This window comes from Oryza glaberrima, chromosome 4, assembly GCF_000147395.1.
Source record: "Oryza glaberrima chromosome 4, OglaRS2, whole genome shotgun sequence".
Classification (NCBI taxonomy): Eukaryota; Viridiplantae; Streptophyta; class Magnoliopsida; order Poales; family Poaceae; genus Oryza; species Oryza glaberrima.
Genome location: NC_068329.1, coordinates 18,641,252 through 18,669,226, shown reverse-complemented (window position 1 = coordinate 18,669,226; position 27,975 = coordinate 18,641,252). Strand labels below are relative to the sequence as shown.

General features: G+C 41.5%; 3 protein-coding genes across 6 annotated transcripts; all 3 read left to right on the top strand.

The window, feature by feature from the left end:
- The first annotated feature begins 11 nt into the window (after nt 1-11).
- Nucleotides 12-8,435, top strand: LOC127771265 (uncharacterized). Of its 3 annotated transcripts, XM_052297133.1 has the most exons (9): nt 12-252; nt 1,321-4,676; nt 5,255-5,378; nt 5,788-5,873; nt 6,088-6,326; nt 6,463-6,549; nt 6,676-6,775; nt 7,447-7,642; nt 7,748-8,434. In XM_052297133.1, the coding sequence occupies exons 2-9, from the start codon at nt 1,455-1,457 to the stop codon at nt 8,002-8,004; spliced, it is 4,311 nt and encodes a 1,436-aa protein (XP_052153093.1). In that variant the 5' UTR covers nt 12-252; nt 1,321-1,454; the 3' UTR covers nt 8,005-8,434. The 3 variants fall into 3 exon arrangements, with proteins under 3 accessions (XP_052153093.1, XP_052153094.1, XP_052153095.1); XM_052297134.1 differs by lacking the exon at nt 7,748-8,434 and having other exon boundaries at nt 7,447-7,741; XM_052297135.1 differs by lacking the exon at nt 12-252 and having other exon boundaries at nt 1,347-4,676; nt 7,748-8,435.
- A 631-nt stretch (nt 8,436-9,066) lies between these two features.
- Nucleotides 9,067-20,547, top strand: LOC127771233 (ATP-dependent DNA helicase Q-like 4A). The gene is made up of 25 exons (XM_052297095.1): nt 9,067-9,211; nt 10,072-10,364; nt 11,045-11,102; nt 11,538-11,951; nt 12,081-12,236; nt 12,338-12,462; nt 12,743-13,115; nt 13,195-13,326; nt 13,925-14,011; nt 14,085-14,212; nt 14,505-14,625; nt 14,699-14,850; nt 14,927-15,062; nt 16,713-16,836; nt 16,911-16,981; nt 17,068-17,136; nt 17,224-17,340; nt 17,420-17,578; nt 17,673-17,753; nt 17,953-18,114; nt 18,244-18,299; nt 19,114-19,210; nt 19,310-19,401; nt 19,480-19,557; nt 19,654-20,547. The coding sequence occupies exons 2-25, from the start codon at nt 10,213-10,215 to the stop codon at nt 20,036-20,038; spliced, it is 3,525 nt and encodes a 1,174-aa protein (XP_052153055.1). The 5' UTR covers nt 9,067-9,211; nt 10,072-10,212; the 3' UTR covers nt 20,039-20,547.
- Nucleotides 20,548-23,853: 3,306 nt separating this feature from the next.
- LOC127771707 (protein PSK SIMULATOR 1-like) lies at nt 23,854-27,975 on the top strand. Of its 2 annotated transcripts, none has more exons than XM_052297634.1 (13): nt 23,854-24,069; nt 24,519-24,829; nt 25,097-25,422; nt 25,516-25,608; nt 25,688-25,778; nt 25,853-25,940; nt 26,189-26,298; nt 26,388-26,457; nt 26,535-26,638; nt 26,873-26,989; nt 27,065-27,141; nt 27,264-27,305; nt 27,408-27,975. In XM_052297634.1, exons 2-13 carry the CDS (start codon nt 24,605-24,607, stop codon nt 27,625-27,627), a joined length of 1,563 nt encoding a protein of 520 aa, XP_052153594.1. In that variant the 5' UTR covers nt 23,854-24,069; nt 24,519-24,604; the 3' UTR covers nt 27,628-27,975. The 2 variants fall into 2 exon arrangements, with proteins under 2 accessions (XP_052153594.1, XP_052153593.1); XM_052297633.1 differs by having other exon boundaries at nt 23,854-24,414.

Genomic DNA, 27,975 nt, shown 5'->3' with positions numbered 1-27,975 from the left:
GACAGAGAGAGAGAGAGAGAGAGAGAGAGGAGTTTTGAGCGCGCGTCCCGGAGCAGAGTGAGTGAAGTGCCTTCACTGTTCGGTTCGGTGGTGGTGAGAGTGACGAGGAGCGAGGCGAGGCGGCAACTTCCATGGAGAGGAGGAGTTGGCGGTAGATTAACTCCCACCACCTGACCGGAGGAGGAGCCGAGGCCGCCGGACGAGAGGGAACAACGCCGCCGCTTCCTGCCGCTGCCGCGAGCAGAGGCACAGGTACGCGACGCCCGCGACGCCCACCCGCGCGCCCTCCTCTGCTCGTCGCCATTGCAGCCGCCGCACCGCAGCGCGGGTTTTTTTTTTCCTTGCTTGTTCCTGGTGGCATATATATGCCGGGGGCGGTTAATTTGTTCCCGCGGTGAATACGCGCGGGTTTCGTTTCCTATCATCAGGTGGCGGTTGGTTGCATCGTTGCGTTATATTGTGTGTGTTTTTCTCTCTCGGTTTTGTTGATGGATAAGGTTGGGGGAGGGAGATTTGGAGGAAATGTGCGTTTTGGTCTAATCGGGATGTGGAATTGATTCGTGGCGCGAGGCGAGTAAGGACGATGCGTTGGGTAGACAAGTTCTTGGCTTTTTTTTTTCTTTTTTTGTTCTTATTATTGTTTTGGATTTATATAGTAGGTGCCTGATGCATTTCTGAGCTCTCTCGTGGTGGTCATTGTGTTGTGATTCTTTCCATTGGAATGCTTATCATCTGATCTATGATTTCAGTGATGAAATGTTATCTGTCTGCGCCGAGGTAATTTCAGATAAAAGAAGAAGAAAAGGGTTCCACACTCAACTCATCTATGTGGTGTGGCTTCAGTGTGTTTGTTTTATTTTAAAAAAGATTTTAACTTTTTTTTTGTAATAGCAAAGAAGAAAAGATTTCAACTTCTTTTTGGTGTTCCTGGAAGGACGCAAATGCAACTGCTACCAGCCTATCATTTCTGGTTCATGATTCATCCAGTTCACTCCGGTTGCAGTTGCCATTTTTAGTTAGGCGGCTATGCTTTTCATGGGTGGACTGACGTGGTAAAAGCTTCTATTTTTGGATATCGTTGTTTATCTCGTTTGGTGCTTCAGGTGGCCATTTTCTGCATTTCGCGACTGACGAGTTCGGGTAGTGTCTCAATATGGCATTATTAGTTGGAATTGTCATGCTTTCATTTTTTTTTCAGTCTGCATTGTCAGATATGGACTGATGTTGCACTTTTTTTTTTGCTCTGATTTTTCTTCATCATTTCTCATTTTCGTCTTGCCTTTGTGAACTGATGCTCATATGTTTACTCTTTCATTGCAGTCTGATCGCTTCGATCATCGCGGTGATTGCCGGAGCTTGGTTCGACCTGCATTGTAGTACTCTTGCTGCTTACTTTCGTAAAGAATCAGGACTGCTTGCCTTTTGGGTTCAAGCTCTGGCTAGTAATCAACAGAATGGATGCGAAAGACTTGGTGGAAATAGGCATGAAGGAGGAGGACATTACAACAATGCTGTTTGGAAAGAAGGTTATCGAGTTGACGGAAGACGCATTTGATGGTTCGAAAGAAGAAAGGAAGATCTTTGAGGAGCTCTTCTGCAGAACAGGCACTAGCGGAGCAAGCACCCGCCATCCACGCCGGGATGGAAAGAGCAGTTCACTGAGAGATGCAAGCAAAGAATTGATATCAACTAACACACCTTCGAGCTCTGCCTCCAATCACAAGTCGGCGCGCTGCCGTGTGGTTGAGTCTTTTACATATGGCAACTTATCAAGCTATCTTGTGTTCTGCAACAACGACAAACAAAAAATGCAGAAGACAGTGGGCTTTCCGGATATGGCCAGTGCTTCTGATCTCGTGATACAGTGGACACCGCCTTCCGTTGAGAGGGTGTACACCCGTAGGGCAGTGGCTCGCAGGAACCAAAGAGCAAAACTTTGCAGTGTTCTTGATCTGGAGAGGGTTGACATTACCAGTGTTAGACAGCGTAGGGACAGAGGGCAGCATAAGTATGGCCACAGCCATGCAGTGCTTTGGGATCATCTCCGTCTACACGCTAATCTTCTGATGATGGATGCTGGGTGGAAGATTGATGGCAAGGAAAGATGGGACAAGAGTAAGGTTGATCATATTTATGAGTCACCTGACAAAGTAATGCGCCTGTTTTCTCTTCCCAGGGCATGGAAATGCTTTGGCCAGTGGTTGCTTATTAATTCATCCGGCTTTGGTGGAAATGACTACGGTCGGATATGGTTCAACATCCATGACTTTCTGAGTGATTTGAAGAATACACTGCTATGCTTAGAATATGAAGTCCGGCTCCCGAAGCAATCTCTATCTTTTCTCAACCAGTGGCAGCTCCTTGACCCTTTCATGGCAGTAGTTTGCATTGATAAGAAGGTTAGAGCCCTGAAGAAGGGAGTAGCTCTGAAAGCTGTAAACAGCACTGTTACATTTGTCAGCTGCATCGAGAGTGAGCTGTCAAATCCCCGGAATGCCGACAATCCACTTGGTCTAAACCATTCGAACAATTTTAACAGCACACATCCCAGGTCACGGAAAAATCTTCTGCCACTGCTTCAATCTGATGACCTCGATGGAAATTCTTCGCGCAGCAAACATCCTTCTACTGTTGGAAAACGTAAATCTAGCCAATATAAAATGGATGAAAGATTGCCAATCATGGCAGAAATACAAGAAAAAAGCATCAGAAGTACTGCTCATCGTATAGTGATGGGTCTCCAAGATTCAACAGCTTTTCCTGGTTCAAGGACTAGTTTAAATATGAAAAATAAGCCTTCATACAGCAAGTCTAATTTGACACAGAGCATTCAAGACAAATCTGATCCACTATATTTTCCACCTAATTATTCTCCCAGTGATCTTGTTGAAAATGCTGAAATAAATGATCCGAGTTTTCATGCCTATGACATGATAGAATCTGCAAACGTGGACAATTCTGCAGATAGTCCTGACGAGTTGCTCCTAGGAGCAAACTTACTGTTTTCTCACGAAGTGGACGAGATGCTCCTTGACGACATCAGCAATGAACATTACTGTACTGCAGCTGTTTCTGAGCCACAAGCAAAAAACATAGATTTAGAGGATGGACCGTCTGGTCCATCATCAGTAGTATCAGAGAAGGACACAGGTTTGAAAGCTAATAAAGATGTTATCAACAATGAACAGCATGATGATGGAGTTGTCGCTGAGTCCCAATTGGCAAATACAGATGTAATGGATAGACCTGCTGGTGCACTGTCATTTCTACCAACGATGGATACAGTTTTGGAAGGTAATGAGATGAGCTCAGAAGAGATGACAAAAGGAGGGCAGTTATCATGTGAAGGCACCAACAATGCGATGGTGATATCGGAGCCACAGTTATTGTTTGTGTCCCCTCATGATGGAACCCTTTCTTTCATGAATGATAGTATGTGCAGCCAAGAGATGCGGAGTTGCCTCAATGCTTCAAATGGCACCATGGGGACTAACGTGCAGCTAGGCATCCAATCCTCAGTATATGAAGCAAGTTTGATTCGGGGATTCCTATACCTTGACAATGAGGGTTCTCCAATTTGTTGGACGGTCCTAAACCCAGAACCTCCTAGGCAGTTGATCTGTTCTGAACCAATCTCAAAGGCATCTGAACTTCATGGTGAAATGAACATGGAGTGTGGGATGTTAACTTCTGGACCGAAGCAAACGTCAAAATTAGACTCGAGCAAAAACAATCGGAAAAGGTCCAAGAAAGCTGCAAATATTGAAGACAAAGGCAGTCAAAAGAAACAGAAGGTAAATGATGTTCCTGTAAGTTACTGCGCAATTGGTCAATATATGGACCATACAACTGAGAATCCTGCTGGCTGTTTAATTAGCAATGATAAAGAACAGATAGGTTCAGCAAGCACTGAGCAGGTTTCATTAAACTTGTTGCCTGGAAATAGCAATGACATGAATCAGCAAGTTCCCATAAAAAATAGTGACAATGATCAAGCCAGAGTACGCATTGGGTCAGCAGAAAAGATCGTGCCAGAAAAAACTCCCAAAAAAGATGTCAAACGGCAAAAGGCATCATCGCGGCATAAATGCAAGTTTGACGACAATGATCTTCTGGTGACAGCTGTCATACATAAGTTAACTGCACGCTACAGGAATCATTTTAGCCGAAGGCTCGCCAAGAAATCTGGTTTCAAACGTCTACCTAGATGTCGCTGGAAGAGTGAAGAGAGACGTGACAGGAAGACGTTTCCTAAAGGAGCAAGAACAGTGTTGGGAAAGTTGCTTGAAATGGGCATTGTTTGTAAAGTAAATATTCTTCAATATCGAAGACCAGGAAGCAAAAATGTATTAAAGGATGGAAACATTACAAAGAAGGGCATTAGATGCCGATGCTGTGATATGGTGTTTACAATGTCCATGTTTAAGTACCATGCAGGTCTGCGGCAAGAAATTCCCTCTCTGAATCTTTTCTTGGGTTCTGGCAAATCATACACTCTTTGCCAGCTTCAAGCATGGTCTATTGAACATAAGGCCAGGAAAGAACGTGCAAAATGTACTATGCCACTCCAAGCTGATGAAAATGATGATACTTGTGGATTATGTGGTGATGGCGGTGAACTGATATGCTGCGACAACTGTCCTGCTAGTTACCATCAGGACTGCTTGCCTTGTCAGGTTTGCTTCCCTGATGTTTCCATTTTTCTTCCGTTAACTGACATAGAGATTTATCAAGGAGCATTGCTTAGGAAATAAACCGAATTAGTTCATGGTTGTTCTGAAAGGATTTTTTTTCAATGAATATTCTGAAGGAATTATATATGCACTTATCCCTGTGTGCAGTTGAAATGTTCTTTCCAGATATTATTATGTCATTTATCTAATTTGCAAGGAGAGAATGATGTTTTATCATGAGTACTCTTCTCCCCTTGTTTGTTTGTGCTGTGCCATGCTGCTTCCAGAATAACTCACAGCAAAATGCAGTCATTACCGCATCTGTTTAATCATGTGTGCATTACACTGCTTAGTTAAGAGTTGCTATGTAATTTTACTGTGGAGATGACATAGCATTTTATCAGTTAGGGTGGTCATCTTTTGCACCAGCGTTACAGAACAACTGATCTTGCCATTTGTTTATCAACCTCTACTTCATTTTATTTCTACTGCTGTAAAGTTAACGTTTCAGACCATCAATCTTGACATCTTCAACAGCAATGTTTGCATTCATGTTACTGATTCACTTTCTACCTTTTCAGGATATTCCAGATGGCAGCTGGTATTGCTATAGATGCCTTTGCGATATATGTGGGGAAGTGATAAATTTGAAGGAGCTCAGAAGTTCCCTGCCTGCTTTAGAATGCGCACAGTGTGAACGCCAATGTAATGTCTCACTTCACATCTTCATTGCCACCGTACCATGTCTGGTTATTTGCTAGCAGGATTTTTCTTTAGACCTTCCATATAAATTGCTGCTTCTTGTTTTAACAGCACACTATTCCTGTGCTCTAGTTTCATAACTTACCACGCACACTTATGATTGTTTGTTTGTATAGCATAGAACATTTTAGCAATTTAATTTACTCTAGTAGTTGTGCATATGTTAATGCAGTTACATGCAATGTTTACCCTTATAAGGAGATCTGTTAATTCAACTATAATTCACTCTTTGATTTTGTGATGCTTCTTATCACAGTTTCTGAGCTCCTTATATTGCCCAAATCCACCGCAAGATTTAGCATTGCTTGAAATCTTATGCCACATGCTCGTTCATTACATTGTTTCTCTCCAGATCATGCAAAATGCATATATGGTAAACTTTTGTGCAACGAGGAAGGTGGACCTTGTGCCTGGTTTTGTGGAAGAAGATGCCAGCAGGTATAATCCTAAAATTCGACCTTCACTAATGCTAGCCATATATTTACCAGAGACAGCGAAAATGTTTACTTGAAGCAGCCTCACTGTGCTCTGATTTTTTGCGAACGCGCAAAAGGATTGCACGTCAATATATTAGCAGGAAAAGAGTTTTTGTTACACAAAGCAATCAGCCAGACTGGCTTATGCCTAACTCACTGTGCTCTGATATTGGCAGATTTATATGAATTTGCGATCTCGTGTTGGGATCCCCATTCACACAATTGATGGCTTCTCTTGCACTGTTCTCCGGAACAACGGTGATCAACGGGTCTCTACAGCTGCAGATATTGCAATCCTCGCTGAGTGCAACATGAAATTAGTGATTGCCTTGAGTATAATGGAAGAATGCTTCTTACCTATAATAGACGCACGAACAGGAATAGATATTATCCCACCTATACTATATAATTGGAGGTGAGACCGACTATTTCCTTTCCAAATTAATCAGTTGTCCTCTTAATGTTATTAACGAATATTTGCTTTTATCTCTCTTTTTTTTAGTTCCATGTATTTTCAGGCACTCATTTATTCCTTTGTATTTCTTTTCCAGGTCTGACTTTGTTCATTTGGATTACAAGGGGTTCTATACTGTAGTATTGGAAAATGATGACAGGATCATTTCTGTGGCATCCATCAGGTACTGCACGTTCAAAAGTTCTGACACTTACGGAGTTCAATTTTCGTATGTTCGAAATCAACACCCTAAAATTGGTCAGATTATCTAATATTTCAGACTCTGGGATTAACACAGATTTTTATGCAGGTTACATGGTACAGTTGTGGCGGAGATGCCTCTAATAGCTACTTGCCTTGAGAATCGTCAACAAGGGATGTGCAGGCGTCTCATGGATTACATTGAACAGGTAGTAGATAGCTGGATACTGATGCTTTTGTAGTCTACTTTGGATTCTTTATTAAAAAGATCACCCAAAGAATCATGTCATGCTTACTCCCTAAGCATCATATCCGAGTCACCGAGTATCTGACTTATTCCCCACCGTATCCTTCTTAAGGACCTGAAAATTTCCACCTGTATTTCTACCAAATATTTGCTATCTGCATCCGACTTACTCTCTAGCCTATATCCTGTTCAAACTTAACAATCGATTCAGTCTTCTCCTCTTGAAGTACATGTCTGAGCTTGGAATTTTCTTTAGATCAAAGGTAGATTAACATGCTTGTATATAAAACTGAGCTTGGAAATTAAGAACCAATCAATAATTTATCACACAATAATACTCCATCCGTCACACGTTTATTAAAAAAGTAGGTAGAATTAAACAGGGAGATGTTGTGATTGGTTGAGAAGTGGAGGTGTGTGGAAAAAGTGAACGGTGAAGGTTGTGATTGGTTGAGAAGAGAATGTTAGTGGAGAAATTGTTATAGTTTGGGACAAATTCTAAGCGAAGAGAATGTTATTTTGCATCATTGCTTATCGTGTGCAGACTATTTCTATGCTTCATGTGTACCACTTACTACTAGTTAAGATATTTGCCACTCTAGAACTTAAACCTACCTGATGTTTTCTCAACAGATGCTGAAATCTCTGAAGGTAGAGATGCTTCTTCTATCCGCGATACCTAGCCTAGTCGACACATGGACGATGGCGTTCGGGTTCGTACCGATAGACGACCTCGACAGGAAGAATCTCAGCAGGCTGAGGCTGGTGTCGGTCCCGGGGACCGTTCTACTGAAGAGGAACCTGTACGAGTGTCCGGGCACCAATGCGGGTGAGCTGCGAAACCCTGAACCCTTCAAAGTTTACTCACGCTCTGCCAGGAAAAACCGCGACGGTAATTCTGAACATGACATTTGCCAAATGAGATGAATCACAGCGGGTGGTGGTGGTGGTGGTGGTGGTGGTAGCAAGGAGAATCTCGCGTTCGTCGATCGGTCGGTGGCGGTGACGGCTGCGGATGCTGGACAGCAGAGGCCGTTTGAGGATCGCTCGCCGGTTTCTTGTGCAGTGGACAGCCTCGCCGACGAGCTGCGGAGTTTGAAGATCAATTCGTCCTGTGAAAATCGTCGTCGTCTTGGCAAAACTACTGTAAATTCAGCTAGTACCTTGTATGAAAGACCTGTTGGATGCTAGTGGCCGTTAGCGACTAGTGCGCCGTCTGTGAACTCTGATCTACTGTCGCCGACGAGAACCTGAACTTCTCAATGTTGACTCGGTGTCGCTGAACATTCTTGAATGTCCTGAATCTGTCTCAGGTTTCCTACTGGTAACTGACATGAATGACCGGAGACCAAGGTGGTGTTTGGATCCATAGACTTAACTTTAGTCTTTGTATTTAGACATTAATTTAGAGTATTAAAAATAAACTACTTACAAAACTAATTACATAAATGAAAGCTAATTTGTGAGACAAAATTTTTAAGCTTAATTAATCTATAATTAGAGAATGTTTACTGTAGCATCACATAGGCTAATCATGGATTAATTAGGCTCAATAGATTCGTCTCGCGAATTAGTCCAAAATTATGGATGTGTTTTATTAATAGTCTACGTTTAATATTTATAATTAATTTCTAAATATCCGATGTGATAGGGATAATCCCATCTAAACAGGGTCCGAGCAATGCTTCTCTTGCATGAATTTTGCAGGATTTCAGCTCAGATCCTGTAAAAAAAAGCAGTCAAATTCTTTCCGTTACAAAGGATGCGAGTGCTATTTCGAAGGGATTCAAAACTCCAAAACTTCTTTTTTTTTTCGCGAAAGCGAAAAAGAATTGCACGTCAATATATTAGATGAAAGGAGAAGAGAGTTTATTTACACAACATAATTAACCAAACCGATTTATACCAAATGAAGAGAGAAAAGAGAGAAACAAGAAAAACCAAGAAAAAAAAGAAAGAGACTACTACGACAACTATACGTAAAACCCAAAAGAAGCAAAACTTTTGGTTCTGAATGAAAAGTGTGCCATGGTCCACGGGCCACGTGGAACCAAAAAGGGCGACCTGCCACTTCCACTGTTCTTTCTACCCGTTGGAGGGGGAGGGCGGGGCTCTTGTTGCGATTTGGGAAGACCCGGCGCGAATCTCGAGGCAGATCCGACGGCCGGCTCCCTGATCAGCCCGAAACCGCGATTGGTTTCCCTCCAAGCGGGGGTTTTTTCAAGTTTTAATCCCCTCCTCTCCCGCTCACGAACCAAAATAATATTGGCCTCGTCCATTTCCGCAGAAACCCCCAAAATCCCCAAACCCCAACTCCCCCGTCCTCCTCGCCGGCCACCGCCGCGTCTGCCGCGCGGGCGTCCTCCTCCCGGCGGCGCCAGCTTGGTCGGTCTCTCAGGTGATTCCCTAGTCTCTGGTCCAGTCGCGGCGCGCCCTTGATGGCTGGGGTTTTTTGTTTTTTGGGTGATTTTTCGAGGCTAATTCTGTGGGACGTTTTGGCCTTGTGCCCTAGCGCGGAGGGGGTGCCGGCGAGGGTCGAGGGGGAGTTGTCTTCGGATGGTTGCGTGGGATGTTGGGGGTTGGGGGTAGGGTGTTCGGCGGAATGCGTGAAGCGGGGTTTCAGTGAGATGGGCGGGGGATCGGGGGGGGGGGGGGGGCGGTCTAGGGTCTGGGAGCGCGCGGTGGCGAGGGCGTGAGGCAGGCGGCCGCGGTGATGAGGGCGTTGCTCCAACCGAGGAGCAGCGAGTTCAGGCTTACAGTTCACAGCCGCGAAGGGGCAGCCGTCAGCATTTGCACAATCAACTACTGACATTTGGTTGCTTCACCCCCTTAGGTCTTGTTCGGTTTGGTGGGGATTGAAGAGAATTGAAGGGGATTGAGGGGGAATCGTTCCACACCGCAATAGGCATGGAACAAATTCCCTCCAATCCCTCCCAGTCCCACTTGGGATTAACCGAACATGGCCTTGAGTTTTCTTTTTCCTAGTGAAAGCCCATTATGCTGTCTAACTGAAAGGTGGTTATCCACAAATCTCACTATTCCTTTTCTGTTTTGGTGAACTGTACAATTTTTGTTCAAATAGATGCCAGAGAGTACATAACTTGTACATTAAACACACAATTATTTCTACTTCTAAACTGCGTGCGGTTGTCAACTTATTATGTGTATATGTATATGTCTGTCACTTGTGTTATTCATAGTTAAGCTTTCAATAGTTCCTCATTTGAACCATGCTGAGACTTATCACTCTCATCGCAGAGATTACAGTCCCGGTACATGCCTCATTCTTGATCCAGCTCGCGAGGTCATCAAGAACCAACATTCAACAGGTTCGCATGTGTTAATTGTTGCCATGGTGGATGCAAGGGAGAAATAGCCTCACCGTTGGGTCCACCTGCCATGATAAAGCCAAGGGTCAACTGGTCGGATCATGCAAATGCTGTTCAAAGCTCCTGTATCAAAGATGAATTCCTGAGTTCAAGTTTTTTGTTCTCTTTACCAACACAAAGGCCTAATCAGGAAGCAGATTGTACGGGAATGCTTCCTTTAAGGTACAGTCTACTTTCTTATACAATAGAGTATTTTGTTGTTGGGTGAATAGCCAAAGTGGTCCTCTAAGTTTCATCTGAGGCTCAGTTTAGTCCTTGATGTTTCAATCTATCCATATTGGTCCTTCAAGTTTTCATTTTAGTTCAAACTTATCCTTGAACCAACAACTCTCTTGATAAATGACACTTATACCCCCATCATTCACATATATAAGAGAAAAATTGTATGCTTGAATTTTTTTATAGATAATGTATAGTAAATTATGTAAACGAAAATAAATTATGTACTGGCAAGTGTATACGATAGCAATTGCTTAAGTTTCATGTGCACATGTTGAAATAATGGAAAGTATATCTGCAATGTTATTTATTCATCTTGATTTCTCCTTTTTATATATAGTTGTATATAAATTAAGGGTAAAAGGGACATTTTCTAATAGAAATATTGACTAAAAATAGCCATATGGCATATTAAGTGGGCCCAAGGATGATGTCAAGCCAAAACAAATATTTAGAGGAGCTATGTGGACAAAATGAAACGTGAAGGACCAAATTGAGCCTTTGGTGAAACTTGAAGGACTAAATTAGCTATTCACCCTTTGTTGTTCGTAACCTTTGGTATTCTTCTAGCAAAAGATACTTGTTTACCAGAATAATGGCAAATCATTACCTATATATTTCAGGTCTGCTGCTTGCAGAATTCAAGGCCTAGAGCGTCTTCAAGCTCCATCCATTGAGAAGGTATGAGTTACGACAGTAATACTGTACATGGTATTTGTCATCACTTGCATAAAAATGAGATAGTTGCATAGTCACTTATCATTTGAACTTGTAAGTTTAGCTAATTATTCAGTTTCCTTTGCAACCATATATGTGCTCCATCATAATAAATCCTGTTGAAAAGATGGGTTCCCCTAACTCCAATCTGGAGCTATCAGGTAGGATAATTGCATTATAACCTTGTAAACTGTCCACCAAAGGTGTATCATCTAACATTCCATATAATAGGTCCAGTTAACCCTTGACGCGTTATCAGAAAACTCAAATCCTAGTTGGTCTCATTCTTTTATCTTTACCCCTTTGTTAAGAAAGCATTAACCTAAAACTCACTGTTTTTAATACATTCTTGTTTACTTCTGTGAGCTTTTTGGTATTCTAAGAACATTCTTATGGCAGGCCTGGCGTTCTCTACGCAACACTCAGGTTGCACGGAAGAATTATTTAAGACCTGGTTTATCTGGAAAAGTGAAAGATTGTGATAGCGACCATGCTCATACTTATGGGACAAGTTCTTCATATAATGTTAACAAAATGGACAGTGTGTCCAGAAATAGGAATCCCACCCAGGAAAGTATGCATCAGACGACTGAAAGTGGTACTATGGAGAAGAACAGTAGCCATCTGCCTGCAGGCACCAAGTCCTGTACAAGGACTTACCTGAACAATTATGTGGTGCAGGCAGATACCATTACAACAACAAATCAAAGTCTTGCAAGAACTGGTCCTGAATTATTCAAGACTGCTCCTTTTATTGACAACATGTGTGATGATGCTAAATTAGATGCCATGGATGAGGATGAGCTTCTAGCGGTATGTGCTTTCGCCTCATGATTTTTTATCTTATCAACTGCAGGTCTGCAATAATTATAACTACTATGTCATAATTGTAATGGATCCACTTCTCTTCTTTGAATTTTTAACTCTTGGTTTACGTTTCAGAGTATTGATGTGGACCGAATAGTCATGGAACATTATCAAGCAACAAATACACCCAGAGGGTCATCCAAATCTCCATTAGAGAAGTGCAACTTCAATGGATTTGATGAGAATAATTTACCACAAGAACTCTCTATAATGTGTGACCACGGTAGCAAGGTAAGCCAAGCACCAATTAAATCATCATCATTGTTCTTTAGACTAGTAGCTATTTCAGCATGTAAGCTCACTAGTTGCTACTTGCTACTATACTTGTATAGCTAGCTTTTTGCCCAGAGGCGAAGTCTCATTTGCTTGAAATGAAGGATAACTTGCTTGCAATATCCCATGAGCTTATTGACGGTCAACTCAGCCCTCAACAATCCGATGATCTTCATCAAAAGAGGTTTGTTTTCTGGTCTGACTAACTAATATTTCCTTACACCATTGACATCTAATTTGATTCGGTGTGATCTCCAAACTTGAGCTTTGACAGCTAATTTCTCACAATGTATTGCTCACAATTCCAATAAAAAAGGAGGAAAACTACATAATCTTGACCGTATTATGAACCCAACGATGGCATTTCTGGTTCAAAATATGAAGTTTGACACTTGCAACGTGCATTTGGTAGCTCCTTTTGACTACCAGCAGTTCTGATGCAATGTTACTGTTACACTCTGCAGAGCACTCCTAAAGAAGCAGATTGAGCTGCTTGGGGAGTATACGGCGAGGTTAACCCAAGATGAAGAGCGACAGCAATCTCATTCTATGGCCTCCACAACAGCTCATCAGGGCCATCACCCCACTAGCATCCTAAGTAGCTCTTTTGTAAAGGATACCAATATATTCCAATCACCGATTTACACCAGGAATGAACCTGGGGAAAGTGGTTTATGCTTTTCTTCTGCTCCATATTCCTATATGGATGGTTTAAGCATGCCATTACCGTCTGTTCAGAGAGATTACACTCCAAGGGCTATTGATATCAGTTACACTGAAGGTTCTGGTGATAAACAGTGGAGTAGTACACACTTTGCATGGACTAAGGAACTCGAGGTTATTTTCTTCAAAATCAACTGTAATTATTTCAAACATCATTTGTTTGTGAGAATGACTTGTCTTGCTGCCTCATCAGGCCAACAACAAAAGAGTATTTGGAAACCGTTCTTTTCGCCCAAATCAACGAGAAATAATCAACGCCACAATGAGTGGGAATGATGTTTTTGTTTTGATGCCAACTGGTGGTGGAAAAAGTTTGACATATCAGGTAACAAGCCATACTGCTTTCAATCTGTACTTGTTGGATTCCTCAGTCCCAAAATGTTAGTATTTTTGAGGTGGGCACCGGTATTAAGAGAGTAGGTAGAAATGATTGGAGGAAGGTTATGATTGGTTGAGAAGAAAAAGTAGGTGAAGAAATTAAATGAAGAATGGTTGTGATTGGTTGAAAGGAGGTGGTAGGTGCAGAAATAGCTTCATTTTGGGACAAGTCACTGTGCTAGAAATAGCTATACTTTGGGACGGATGTAGTACTATGTTAATATTTAAGATTCTATTGCTTGTGTTACCTTGGAGCATCTGGATTATAAGAAATAATAAAATCTTCAGAGATGTCAATCCCATACTACAAGTTTTCCCGTGCTTTCTTTAGATTTCAATTGCCATGGTTATCCATAGAGCAAGAGAGAGAGAGAGAGGTATTGTCCTCTTATTAAGAAGTGGATGGACAGGAATTAGAAAGAGTCATTGTTTTGGTTTTTCATGTAAATATGTACATTACTTAATATATGAGTATATACCGTAGGATCCTTTCATACAGCTTTTTCGTCCAAAAAGAAAAAAAAAACTCATCAATTACTTTGCAGCTTCCAGCACTCATTTGTAATGGCGTTACATTGGTAGTTTCTCCTCTCGTATCGCTCATCCAAGACCAGATCATGCATTTATTGCAGGTAAAGGGTTGTTTTGTTTCCTTCTACTTATTTCTTGATGATTTTCTAATTGCTCACGTGTTGTTTATCACAGGCAAATATTTCTGCAGCTTACCTTAGCGCCAGCATGGAGTGGTCAGAACAGCAGGAGATATTAAGAGAATTAATGTCTCCTACATGCACGTACAAGTTACTGTATGTTACGCCTGAAAAGATAGCCAAGTAAGTGGAATTCTGCTGTTGATTCGTAGTCATGTTATATGATTTCTTGACTATTTGAAAGGTAGTCTTTTCTGATATAGTATAAGTAAGCTCATAATGACCTGCTGTCACTATGCAGCAGTTCGCATTTCCAGATCACTAGTATTGGACTATTGGTTACATTTCTTTGTTTTTCTTTATGAAGATTCAACACCTTTAGCTTGTATTAGCTTCTCACACAATTAGTCCTTTCTTTTGTGACGTGTGCTTTGCCAATTCATGTGCCTAACTCACATTAATTTCCTGAGTACAGGAGTGATGCTCTGTTGAGACAATTGGAAAATTTATATTCGCGAGGCCATCTCTCTAGAATTGTCATTGATGAAGCCCACTGTGTTAGCCAGTGGGGTCATGATTTCCGACCTGATTACCAGGTACTTTCTGTCAGGAAGCAGATTTTCATGTTAAATAATTGACAACCTTTTAATCCAGTTCTTTATCCATCAGCATCTAGGCATTTTAAAACAGAAGTTCCCGCAGACGCCAGTCCTGGCCTTGACTGCAACAGCAACTGCAAGTGTCAAGGAAGATGTCGTGCAAGTTCTAGGCCTTGCAAACTGCATTATTTTCAGACAAAGTTTTAATCGTCCAAATCTGAGGTAAGTCTATCAGAATTCAGAAGACATTGACATTCAACTCCAATTGCACCAGACCATCTCAGCCCAACTTTTGCAGGTATTTTGTATGGCCCAAGACAAAGAAGTGCCTCGAGGATATCCATAACTTTATACATGCAAATCATAATAAAGAATGCGGCATCATATATTGCCTTTCGAGGATGGATTGTGAGAAAGTGGCTGCTAAATTAAGGGTTAGTTCTTGAAACTATAAATTGTTCAAGCCTGCTGTACTTTTCAATGTTTAAGCATTAAAATTCTTGTCTTATTCTGTGAATTAACTTAGTCCTCAATACTGTCAGAATCTAGATGTACTACCTCCGTTCCAAAATGTAGCTATTTCTAACACAGTAACTTGTCCCAAAATGAAGCTATTTCTCCACCTACCCTTTCATCTCAATCAATCACAACTATTCTCTTCACCTACTTTCTCTTCTTCACCAATCACAATACTACTTCAATCATTTCTACAGTATTTTCTTAATACCCGTGCCTACCCCAAAAATGGTTACATTCTGGGGCGGAGGAAGTATTGTTCTAAGATATAATTTTAAATCTAATTTAGGGCCATTCCTCTTTTTTATCTGGAATTTCTCAAATGAAGTTATTCTGCACTACTTCCACATGCTGGTTAATTAAGCAGAGCCCCCCATATGTAATAAAGTTGCAGTTTGGTAATATAAGAACATTTACTTGTTTCTGTATTACTCAAGTTTCTTGCCTAAAACTACTACTTATGTGCCAACCTTTAGCTACTTATGTTTAGAATATTGCAAAACATTAACTACTATGTACCTGTTGAATTTAGTTTGCCTGTAATGTGTAATCTCTTCAATCATCCTTAATCAATACTGTGAAGAATACAAGTACAAAAAATAGAAGGCGAAAAGAGACAAGGAAGCAAGTGGGTAAATAGAAGGTTTGGTTACTACATGATACTAGTTGGTAATAGAAGTTTTGAGTATTTAGGAAATTGTATGTTATCCCATTTGTGTGTCATGGTCCCATTTAGGGTTTAAGATTGCAGCAGTGACCATAGTTTTTAAGTTGTAAAGTCTACTTGAGTTACCATCTAGTGACTTGGAGACTAGTCGCAACTAGTTGAAGACTACTCATTGAGTTGACTAGTCTATCAGACTATTATTACATAGCAGTTGCTTTTACTGCTAGTCTGCTGCGTCATGCTGTGCTTGATGGACCTGGTGGAGCTCTCCTCCATCTCCCTTTCACCCAGTAATAATGCCTGATGGACCAGACCTCCGAGGTGGTTCATTGTTGTTTTCTTTGTTTTATTGTGTCTGCTGCCGCCAACAAATCGAGTCATGCTCCCTGGCCGACTAGCTGATGACTAGTCGTGACTAGATGTACGGGCTTGATAACAAGGGTAGTAACCAGTTGGTTACCAGTTTTACTTATGGGTAATAGTGGTCCTGTACGGCTGTACCCATACTCACATGTTCTAGGGTTCCATTTCTTGATTGGGTAGTATTTCCTAGTCTGTTGTTTGGAGTTAAGAGAAATAGAGCGTTGAATCAAATTAGGAGAAAGCAATACTAAATCAATGGTTGCTTGAAACCTAAGCCAGTGGGTGCAGGCATAAAGTTTACGGTTTTGTATCCTAGTCTTGTTAGCCGCCTACACTGGCAGTTGTTTTAATTCTTGATGTTCCAAAATAATGGACATGTTGAATAGATTGTTGGGTGATGTGTTTGGATTTGGATTTGATCAGATTATGGGACTTTGATGGCTAAGTAATTGCAAGTGCTTAGTTTGAATTTCATGCACCATGGAACTATAGACCTGTGCCACTGTAACTTCTGACTGTTTACTGCTTTTCTACCCAGGAATATGGGCACAAGGCATCACATTATCATGGTAGCATGGATCCTGAGGATAGAGCAAATATCCAGAAACAGTGGAGCAAGGATAGGATCAACATAATATGTGCTACAGTTGCATTTGGGATGGGTAACTTGATTTTCATAGTGTGCACATATATTTGTTGTTTATTGGTGCCTCGTGCTAATTGTGCAGGATTGCAGGTATTAATAAACCTGATGTCCGTTTTGTTATCCATCATTCCCTGCCCAAATCAATTGAAGGATATCATCAGGTATTTTCAATGACATAAGTTTCGCCAATGTGTGCACATCAAAATGGCATAAACTTAGCTATGTTTGATGACTGTTATCCTTTTAGGAGTGTGGACGTGCTGGTCGTGACAGTCAGCTTTCATCTTGTGTCCTGTTCTACAATTATTCTGATTATGTGAGTTAAGAGATTCTTTTTATTATCAGTATTTCACTATTTTCATATCTAACCATTAATAAGTATTTTCCTCGTAAAATTTTCTAGATTCGTCTCAAACACATGGTTACCCAAGGATTTGCGGAGCAAGGAACATCAGCACCACGAGGAGGTTCTTCGCAGGAACAAGCGCTTGAAACGCATAAGGAAAATCTCCTGCGAATGGTATCTATCATATCTTACAGATGCTTCTGCATGCTTGAAGTTTGGAAGCCATCATAACAATGCCATATTCTGTCTGTAGGTTAGTTACTGCGAAAATGATGTGGACTGCAGACGTCTACTACAGCTGATCCACTTTGGAGAGATGTTTAATCCTTCATGTTGTGCAAAAACATGTGATAATTGCTTGAAAGAGTTGAGATGGGTCGAAAAAGATGTGACCAACATTGCTAGACAATTGGTATGTGGTCAGCTGAGCTCTGTGCCCCTTCTAAACAACCTAACACATGCACAGACCTTTGTCTGAAACTGACATTCTCACATTGTTTCTTTAGGTTGATCTGGTAATGATGACAAAGCAAACATATTCAACTACTCATATTCTCGAAGTATACAGAGGTTCAGTAAACCAAAATGTATGTATTATGCAAGTAATTAATGTCATTTGGTTCTGAGGTTCATTGTTATGATAACATCACCAGAGGCTACTTTTAGTGCCATGGAAATATCTCCATGGTCCACAACACATCTTGGTTTACTGCCGGATATGTCATGTTGGCAGGGAAAACCACATACTAGTCCATTATTTGAAATTTATCTGTTACTACTAATCAGGTCAAGAAGCACCGCCATGATACTTTGAGTCTTCATGGAGCTGGAAAGCATCTAGCTAAAGGTGAAGCAGCGAGAATATTGCGCCATCTAGTAATTGAGGAAATACTCATTGAGGATGTCAAAAAGAGCGAAAACTATGGATCTGTATCATCTGTCTTAAAGGTGAAATATACCCTGCACCTATAATGGTTTACTTTGAGACAAATTTACTAGGTTTTTCCTTTTCTTTAATCTTCTAGTCTCTACCTTGGTCTAATACATAGTTTTCTTTTGTGAATGTTTGTTAAGCAGACTAATCATAAGAAAAGTGGTGATCTTCTCTCTGGCAAGCACAACGTTGTCCTCAAGTTTGTTTTCTTCCTAAAACATATTACTGAAAATTGTTTGTCCTTTTCTCATTTTGCTCGACACATATTGCTGAAAATTATCCTTTTTTAATCACATCTTTCTTTTGCATATGAACTCCACATCTAAAATCTGTTGGAATTTAATCCCATGTTATTTTTTTTAAAAAAAAAATTAGATGTACAGCTTGATACTGGTAAAGAGTTGTTTTGACTGTTACTCCCGCCAGGGCCACAAATAAGTGTTGTTTTAGACAATGGCACGGTCACTAATACACTTCTATTACTAATTACTAGTTTAAAACTTATGAAAAAATATATCAAAGGTATAATGTTTTGAAACAAATTTTGAAGATGAATATAACAAAAACATTTTCAAAAGTTGAATCAAAGTATTTAAAAGCGCAATTGATTGTCAAAGTTTAAACATGTTAACACATTCCAAAACATCACTTATTTATGACTGGAGATAGTATTAGGAACTTTCCTAGTTCATCCTAGGTTTGAACATCCGAGTTCATTATGGTTTTGCAATTTTGACTGCTTTGGGGTCTTCAATACAAGCAGCCATATATTTATTCCACTTGCCCTCATTGAATGATATAGTTATCTTGTTGCCTAACTGATTACTGTTGCAAATTCACAAGGGAAAGTGGTGTATAAAAGTCTCTAGAGTTGCTTATGTTTCCATGATGCAGGGTGTTGTTCCCTTGTGTTATTTAACGAATACAATTTTGCATTCTGGGTGACCAAAAAATAGTTTGTAAACTACAATCTACTTTTTTTAGAGTAATTTCTTTATCCTCTTATCTTGCAGGTTCCCCACTCCTGAGAAGGCTCCTAAGATGGGTGTACTCGATGAATCGTCAGTTCCACGAATTAATAAGACTAATCAACAGAGTCAAGTGGACGGGGTAGTGGCTGTGGCTCTTTAGTTATAAAAGCTACTACTTCAGTATTTTTGTCAGTAATTGTTTTTGTTATGCTATAATGGCTATTTTCATTAATTGCAGAGCCTTGCAGCCGAGCTTTATGAAGCTTTGCAATGCCTTAGGACTCAGATAATGGATGAAAATCCACAATTATTGGCATACCACATATTTAAGTAAGTTATATGTTATGCATTTTGTTGTGGCACAGAACTCACTGACTTATAACGTGGTTCTTATTTTTTAACCTACAGAAACGAGACATTGAAGGAAATCAGCAACCGAATGCCAAGAACGAAAGAGGAACTTGTGGAGATAAATGGCATCGGCAAGTAATGACTCTACCCCATGGCACAATGTAATTTTGACAAGCAGTTTTCAGAAGTAGAGCAAGAATTATATTTGTTTTTCACATGCTTTTCATCCAGGAACAAGCTGAACAAGTACGGGGACCGTGTGCTTGCAACCATAGAGGATTTCCTCGCCAGATATCCAAATGCGACCAGGAAAACCAGCAGCGGCGGCAGCAACGAGCACAGCGAGGCGGTCAAGAAGCGAAGAGGCTTCTCCGTCACCAACACCTCTACCAACTGTGACGACTTTGAGGAACGCACGGTGCAGTCCAAGAAACGCGCTGCAAAGACACGTACAAGGCAGGAAATATCTGATGCTGCCAGCATCGTCCAGGACGTCCGCTACATAGATCTTGAGCTAGATGGTTGTGAACAAGTCAATGAAGTGCCATACAGTGTACAAAAGCCTGTGGCTTCTGGTAGGGTTTTACCTGCGTGGCAGTCCGCCAGAATAGCCTAGGGTTAACACCCCCTCGTAGTTTCTAATTTATGTGAAGAATTTATATGCATTAAGTAGGATCCTAGGCTAACCCCATTGAGCTTTATGTAGGCCTTGGGCCAACTACTTGTAAGATGGCACCAACCAGACCACATGTTAGGTTGCTTCTGAACATATATGGTAGTAGTCCTTTTCAGTATAGTTCCCGTAGCGCATGTAACTAACATGATATTACTATGGCAAATTTTGATGTCAACAGCTTCAGGAAGTGGACATCGAAAGGTCCTAGTACTGCTGTAAGTTGATTACTTATAGATGAGCCTTACGCTTGTTTTTTTATTCTGATGTCTGATGAGAGCCTTGTACAATGTACTGTGGCCTGTGGGCTTGATTCTATTGCCATCTTCGACCATTGAGCCGAAAAACGAATTACGATTTGTTTGTGGTCAAGTAGAAGCGTTGCCTTATTTGTTTGTTCACTCAGTAGCACTATTTGTCTCTGAATCTTGAAGCATGCTGCATCATCATGAGACCAGACGTGGGTACATACATTTCTAGCTCCACCTTTCAGTTTGAGCGCTGACGTCACGGATGACCCATTGAAGAAGTTCAAATCTCTGTCGTTTTACTCAATCGTGCAGAATCCTTCTACTGTCTGACCAATTGCTCTAGTTTAGCTTATATAGGGATCTCGACATCTCGTAAGTGTACATTTTCTCCATTTGCTGTTTCAGATGGAGTTTTCTGAAGGTGGTCATTAAAATTGCAGTTCTGTCAGGATTTGCTCAGATCACGCCTCATCCACCCGCAAACAAATTGGCCATTTATAATGAAATTCGATGAAGTTACGATGAGAGCTGGCAGTACAATCGTCGGTAAAACGTTGCTGCGAAAGTGCCTTTAGAAAGTCATGAAAATTCCTTCCTATATAGGGTTTATTATTTCTTTTTCAACTGATTTTGTTTTCTAAATCAAGTTTAGATTTGACCTTGTTACGTGGACAACCAATCTTCTATAGTTTTTCTTTTTCTATATGGGTAGGGAGTTGTAGCACAGGAGAAATGTTCTCGCGCAGTAGTCCCGTAGAAGTGTCGGCGCCAGGCACGAGTTGACAAAGCAAACCTGGCTGGTTTCCGTACCTCTTCCACCTTGTATTTGCTCCACGCTTTCAAAAATATGAGGCATATTTAGATTAGTGCCAATTTGTACCATGCCAATATTTTGGTAGCTTTAAATAGTACTTTGATAACATTTGGATTGTGACCATTTTTTGCCTAACTAATAGTAAATCTACTCTATCAAATTTGGTAGTGCCAAAATTTACTACCAACATTTTGGTAAGGCTTCAAACCAAATCAGCCCATGGTTTCTCGAAAGATCTCTATACTTCTTTAAAAGAAGCTAATGGTGGTGGCAATGAATCTAAATGATGCCCACGAATAAGATCAAATTACGCTCAGTATTCCCTATGGCAAAGGATTGTTAACATAATCAATATAAAACATATTTTAATTTATTTTAGACGATATTCTAATATACTTTCTATTACCCGTAGCAAAACACGAGCATTCAACTAATTACAAGCTAGTATTTACAAAGTTTATATTAAAAATATTAATTTATTGTGTTAATCAAATTATCAATATGGATTAAGGAACCGTGGTGAAAATAGAAGTAAGGCAGCTAGAGTTACAACCATACTCCTAAGCCTAAATATACATTATTTTCTCCGTCCATAATATAACAATCTAGAACCGAATGAGACTCTTATGTCTAGATTCGTAGTACTCATTTCAGTCCTATCTCATTCTATGTTTTTATATTACGGAGGGAGTAAAAATTACGTTTCAAAACCCCAAGATATAAAAGATAAATGCAAAAAATACGAAAGATATAGGCAAAATTACGTAATTTATGCAAGTTGAGTCCTAAGAAAATTATGGCTACACTCCCTGTTCGATCAACGATTTTGTTAAAGTCAACTGATATGCGCGGCTCAGATTCAACATCCCCCAGGTGGCATATGTGGTGTGAGGACACATGTCTCTGTCCACATATATCATAATCGAAAGGAAGGACCAAAACCAACCCCGAGTACCCGACCAACCACCACCACATGAGCACTTCGCACGGTCGTCCGGCTCGATTATTTCCTCCGCCCGCGCAAGGAAAACCAACCTGTACCGCTTCCTCGCGCGAGCCACCCAACGACGCCGTCACGGCGCGGCGACCCCCGCGATCCACCCACATCCGCCTCGTACGCCGAGGCTTGCGGGTCGTACGCCGAAGGCGTGCGTGCGGGTGGCCGGGGTGGCTGCCGCGTCGCCAACCTGCGAGCCCGAGCCGAGCTGATGCGTCGGGATCGCGCGGTGCAGGTAGGTCGTCGCGCTCACGTACGGTTCCACCACCACCACCACCACGTCTCGCTCTCGCTCTCGCGGTCGCAGCGACGGGCTTGACGGGACGCGCTGGTCGGAACGTGGAGCTTTGTTTTCTTGCTGTTGTTGTTGTGAGAACTGAGACAAAAGGATGCTGCTCGTTTGCGACTTGCGAGCTGCCAGAATATTCACAGGTTATACTACATCTACAGGGATGTAGGAGTAACTTGTACTAACTTGTAAGCCCTGCGTGACGATTCCACTTGTCCGTTTTCTCCTGCGTGGCCCCACTGGGAATCCCGGCCCGAGTCACAGTCGGCAAACGGCCGCAGATCAGTTTGAGGAGTCAGGGGCCTCAGGGCAGCAGGGCCAGGATCAGCAGTGCCGAAAACTGATGCATCGATGCAGACTGAAGCCTTTCTACGTTTCGAACCAGAAAAGAGAAAAAAAACAGTCGAGCCAGACCAAAAAAATGAACTGGGGACCAAACACAATCTTTACGCCCTTACATATCGATATAGACAAATCAACAAAAATAAAACTGCATCCATGTGTACGCATCGGGAAAGAGGATCGGTGAAAGAACGTGACGACCATCACTCTGCATCTGGAGTGTACTCATCACCAGCTGGTAAACAAATACTCTATGATCACCAAAACCGCGGTTGATCCAGCCTCCGACGCAATCGTATTTTTTTTTATCTTTCTGAATTTTTAAATTCAAAAACAAATCTTTTTAAAACCTATTTTTAATATTTGAACAGAGTGGCAAAATAACAATGCCACGCACATTCTGACTGACGTGGCAGCGTATTTGACCATGACACCCTAGCTAGCGTGATAAGACAAAACTGTCACTCCCCCTGCGTGCGACGTGTCGGTGTTATTTTGCCACGTTAGATGGACTGTACATAGCCAAAATGATCAGATTCTATGAATAAGGGGGTGTTTAGATCAGGGGTGTAAAGTTTTGGCTTGTCATATCAGTTATTATATAGGGTGGGTGTTCGGGCACTAATAAAAAAATTAATTATAGAATCCGTTAATAAACCGTGAGACGAATTTATTAAGCATAATTAATCTGTTATTAGCATATGTTTACTGTAGCACCACATTTCAAAATCATGTAGCAATTAGGTTTAAAAGATTCGTCTCGCAAATTAGTCGCAATATGTGCAATTAGTTATTTTTTAGCCTATATTTAATACTTTATGCAGGTGTTCAAACGTTCGATGTGACGTGTTGAAAAATTTTAGGTGTGGGGATATAAACAGGGTCTAAGTTTTTGGAATAGTTTCTTTTTAAAATTAAAAATTTTAAAAATTCGACGCAATGACGGCCGGCCAATCGCAGAGAACGAATCCTGGCGCCGGCAACCAAACGACAACCCCCTGGAAAAAAAACCCCCGCAAAAGACAGGGTCAGCGCGTGGACTCGGCGCTGTCTCGCTGGCTCCCAGGAAAAAAAAAAAAGAAAGAAAGAAAAAGTAGAGCTGAAAAAGAAATCGATCGCTCCCATCTCCATCCGCAGCTGGGGCGGGCGACCGATTGATCCACTCCATTCCCCTCCCGATCTCCATCCTCAAGCAAGCTACAAGCGCGGCTACTCTCCTCCTCGCGTCGCCTGCTCATCCCGCGTCGGAGAAATCGGTTTCGTTTTTTCTTTTCCGCTGTGGTGTGTTTTTCTCCCCGTTCTTGGTGGGCGCGTCTGCTGCGTGAGAGATTTTTTTGGGTTTCTGCTGGTTGGGTTGGTTAGCTGCTGCGCTTGCTGAGGTTTTTAGTTGTTCTTTGCGCGGATTGTGTGACTGGGTCCCCATTTCGTGTTCTTGACTTCTTGTTGGGGGAGGGGAGCATTTCGTCGAGCACCTTCCGTGCGGCTCGAGCTGTTGTGGGCTGGGGAGGGGAGCGGCCGAGCGGGGGGGGCGGTTGTTGGGTGGCGGCGTTAATTGGGTTTGTTGGGAGCCACCCTTTCATGCCGTCCTTGCGGGCACGGGCCTCAGCTTGCGGATGGATTGCTACAGTACGCGTCTACGTGCTCTTCTTTTTGGATCTTGCTGCTGCTATAGGATTGGAGGTGGAGGATTCCGCTCTGTGCTCACGGTTGGTTTGGTTTCTGTTTGGCAGTGCTGAAATCAAGAAGGCTCGTTGGTGTCGCCGATGCGTGGTCCGTGGATGATGGTGCGGATGGCATCAGCGGATTCCCCGACGCGATGAGCGCCGCTGCACACAAACAGATGGTCACTGGTGCCGAGGAAGCCATGCTGGGGAAGCTGGAATTGGATAGTCAATCCAATCTCTTCTCCAATAGTGATGATTTTCTTCTTTCCGGGAGCAGTAAGCTGGGAATTTCCGCATCAGAAGATATAGATTTGCCTGGGAAACAGGGATTGCCCGAGTCGACAACAGACAGGCCTGGAAGCAATGGATCAAGCAGGGTAAGTTGTGGACAAAAGTGAAGGCAATTTTCCTTTCACAAGCAGTTGTGTTTTCTTGAACTAGCGGGTAACTTTTTATATCTTGTTTGTCTCTGTTCATAAATACTATGCTAACTTTTAAGATACTATCAAGTGTAGGTGGTTGAATTGATATTTCTTGCTTGTTTTACCTTAAGAGCATTACAAAATGAAATGTACAATTCCTGAAATGTTTAACTTTCTTAGTAGAAATTACGATATCCTTAAATCCCCGACATTTCCTTGCAGGTTCCCAGACTAAGAGTGCTTGGAACAGCCGGCATGGCTGGATTTGGGAAGGCAGTTGATATTTTAGACACTATAGGCTGCTTGGTAACAACAAGCCTTAGCACAGATGGCGGCTTTATTTCCAGGGCTAAAACCAAAGGATGTCCGATATCAATTCTTGCTTTTGAGGTTGCAAACACGATATTGAAAGGTGCTACTATTATGCAATCTCTTTCGGAAGACACTGTTACATACTTCAAACAAGTGGTGCTTCCTTCTGAAGGCGTGCAGAATTTAATTTCCAGTGACATGAGTGTGTTGATGCGGATTGTAGCCAATGACAAAAGGTTGAAGAGATGATTGATGGTTGTTCTCAATGTTTCATTGTTACCATCTGACAACCCAATAACTGTTTTGTGCACTCTGGCTAATATTTGCAGGGAAGAGCTGAAAATATTTTCACAAGAGATTGTCAGATTTGGCAACCGTTGTAAAGATCCCCAATGGCATAACCTGGACCGCTATTTTGTCAAGTAAGAGTTTTCATGTTTTTGCATGTGGCAATCGTTATAAAGATTAGACTTTAATCATACTTGTTACTTCGGAATCTAGGCTAGAATCGGAAAATCCACCACAGAAGCAGCTAAAAGAAACAGCAGTTGCAGAGATGCAAAAGTTGATGGATCTTGTTCATCGTACAACTGTAAGCATTGTGCTGTAGTTCAATATATCATTTGATTAATCTAGGTTTTGCTCATTTTGGCTGTTTTTTTCCAGGATTTGTATCACGAGCTGCATGCGTTGGATAGATTTGAGCAAGATTATCGCTGCAAGCTGACGGTAAAGGGAAATTCATATCAGAAAGGTATGATACCTATTTTACAAAATCCTCTAGCTATTTCTTGGACAGAGTGACAAATATTTGTGTCAATAGTTCTGTGCCCATTACCTAACCAAATGATATTCATGACCCAAACAAATGACTTAGATGTGGATTGCTCAAGCTAAGGGAAAAATGTTATTTCTTTGTATTTCCAATATCCATATCTATTTCAGTTAAGTTGTCAGAGCAATGCCACTTTTAATCTTTTGGAATTTTGGCACTGTGTCCAGATAATCTTCCAGGAGAAAATATTGAGGTCGTGAGAATAGAATTGAAGAGTCAAAGGAACTATGTGAAAAGCTTGAAGAAAAGATCTTTGTGGTCCAAGACATTGGAAGATGTGAGAACAATTTACTGTGGAATTCCCTTTATATTCTCTGTTGACCTTTCCTTTTGTTTATAACATATAAGATTCATTTCTTTTTATAGATTGTTGAGAAGCTTGTAGACATCGTGCAGTACTTGCATTTTGAGATCAACGCTTCTTTTGGATCTTCTGGTACTTTCATGGTCCTACTTCTCATGTTAGAATCGATCATACAGGACTATCCACTGATCCTTGTAATATATTTGCAGATGAAGGTGAATTGAGTTCTGAATCTACTGAAGACTGTCAGAGACTAGGACCTGCCGGACTTGCATTACACTATGCAAATATTATCATACAGATCTATAGCGTTGTAAGTTCCCTCAGATTTTGCCTGCGACGTCTGCCCAAGATTTGGCATGATTTGGCTATCTTATCATAGATCAATTGGAAACTACTACACATTTGTCTGTAGCTTTAGCATATGTATATTGTACCCACTTAACATAAGAGTGGCAGAGCACCAAAGAGCGTAATTGGTATTTTCAGCAAAGCCCACTAGCTAGTATTTGCATGTAGCTATTTTACTAAATTTTGTCTGTTTAAGGTTTCTCGATCAGGATATATACCACCAAATACAAGAGATGCTCTCTACCAAGGATTGCCACCAAGAGTGAGATCGGCACTACCTAATAGATTAAGAACTTCGTCAGTGCCTCAGGAGGTGATACCACTACACAATGACAGAACTATGGTTATATAAAAATTTGTATTCTGAAATCCTGATTTTCTGTTGCAGCTCAATATTGATCAAATTAGGGCTACAATGGATAAAACATTGAAATGGCTTGTTCCAATGGCCATCAATACCACGTGGTACTGTGCTTTGTTACGTAGTAATGAATGTCTTAAGCTTCATTGAATTTTAGCTTTTCGAGCGTTCAGGATTATAACTACTTTTATGCTCTGTTTGCATGAATTCTTTAATTGAACTCCAGTGCCCGAGGCTTCTTGCGGTTTAGCGAATGGGCGAGATCAGGGTAAGAACTACATTATCGAATGCCCTACGAGTTCTTGTGCAAACTAAGATTTCCTTCACACATGGCATTTACATTTTTGGTTCGTATGCTGTTTTCATTCAGGACTGAGAGGGTTGGAAGGAGGCCAGGCCAACCGGACGTGGTCGAGACGCTCTACCATGCGGACAAGGCGAAGACCGAGGACTACATTCTGGACCTGGTTGTCTGGCTTCACCACCTTGTCAACCAGAGTAACCGGCCGGCAAATGCAAAAGACAAAGACAAAGAGCAGTCCACCTCACCTCTAACCAAATCTGATCTTGACAAGGCACAACAAGAATAGCACTGCACTGCACTGCACTGCACTGCACTGCACCGCACAGCAGCCGACAAGAGCAAAACACCAGACGACGCCTGTGACCTGTCCGATTGTTTGATGTGGGCATTGTTTGTAGGTTGTAAATGGAAGCTAGGCTTCTTGCTGTTGTCCTAAAACTTGTGGTGGCGACGTGGGCATGCGTTGCGCTCTGTACATGTACATCAGTCAAGTAGGTAGTAGAAATGAGGAGCCTTTTTTTTTCTCTCCGATTATTTGGTCGTTACAGAGAGGGTTCTATAATTTCATTGTTGCAGCCATTCGGTTGTCACATGTTGTACGAAGGGGAAGATGCAATAAAAGGCTGGTGATTCA

Bases quoted from the DNA above. Each gene is read 5' to 3' on its own strand.
- LOC127771233 (XM_052297095.1), top strand. From the start codon at position 10,213: ATGATAAAGCCAAGGGTCAACTGGTCGGATCATGCAAATGCTGTTCAA. The intron at 13,327-13,924 runs GTAACAAGCCAT...ATTACTTTGCAG, and splicing joins GAAAAAGTTTGACATATCAG to CTTCCAGCACTCATTTGTAA. The intron at 19,402-19,479 runs GTAAGTTATATG...TTTAACCTACAG, and splicing joins TTGGCATACCACATATTTAA to AAACGAGACATTGAAGGAAA.
- LOC127771265 (XM_052297135.1), top strand. From the start codon at position 1,455: ATGGATGCGAAAGACTTGGTGGAAATAGGCATGAAGGAGGAGGACATT. The intron at 5,874-6,087 runs GTATAATCCTAA...TGATATTGGCAG, and splicing joins GTGGAAGAAGATGCCAGCAG to ATTTATATGAATTTGCGATC. The intron at 6,550-6,675 runs GTACTGCACGTT...ATTTTTATGCAG, and splicing joins ATTTCTGTGGCATCCATCAG to GTTACATGGTACAGTTGTGG.
- LOC127771707 (XM_052297633.1), top strand. The intron at 26,458-26,534 runs GTACTTTCATGG...ATATATTTGCAG, and splicing joins CGCTTCTTTTGGATCTTCTG to ATGAAGGTGAATTGAGTTCT. The intron at 27,142-27,263 runs GTACTGTGCTTT...ATTGAACTCCAG, and splicing joins ATGGCCATCAATACCACGTG to TGCCCGAGGCTTCTTGCGGT.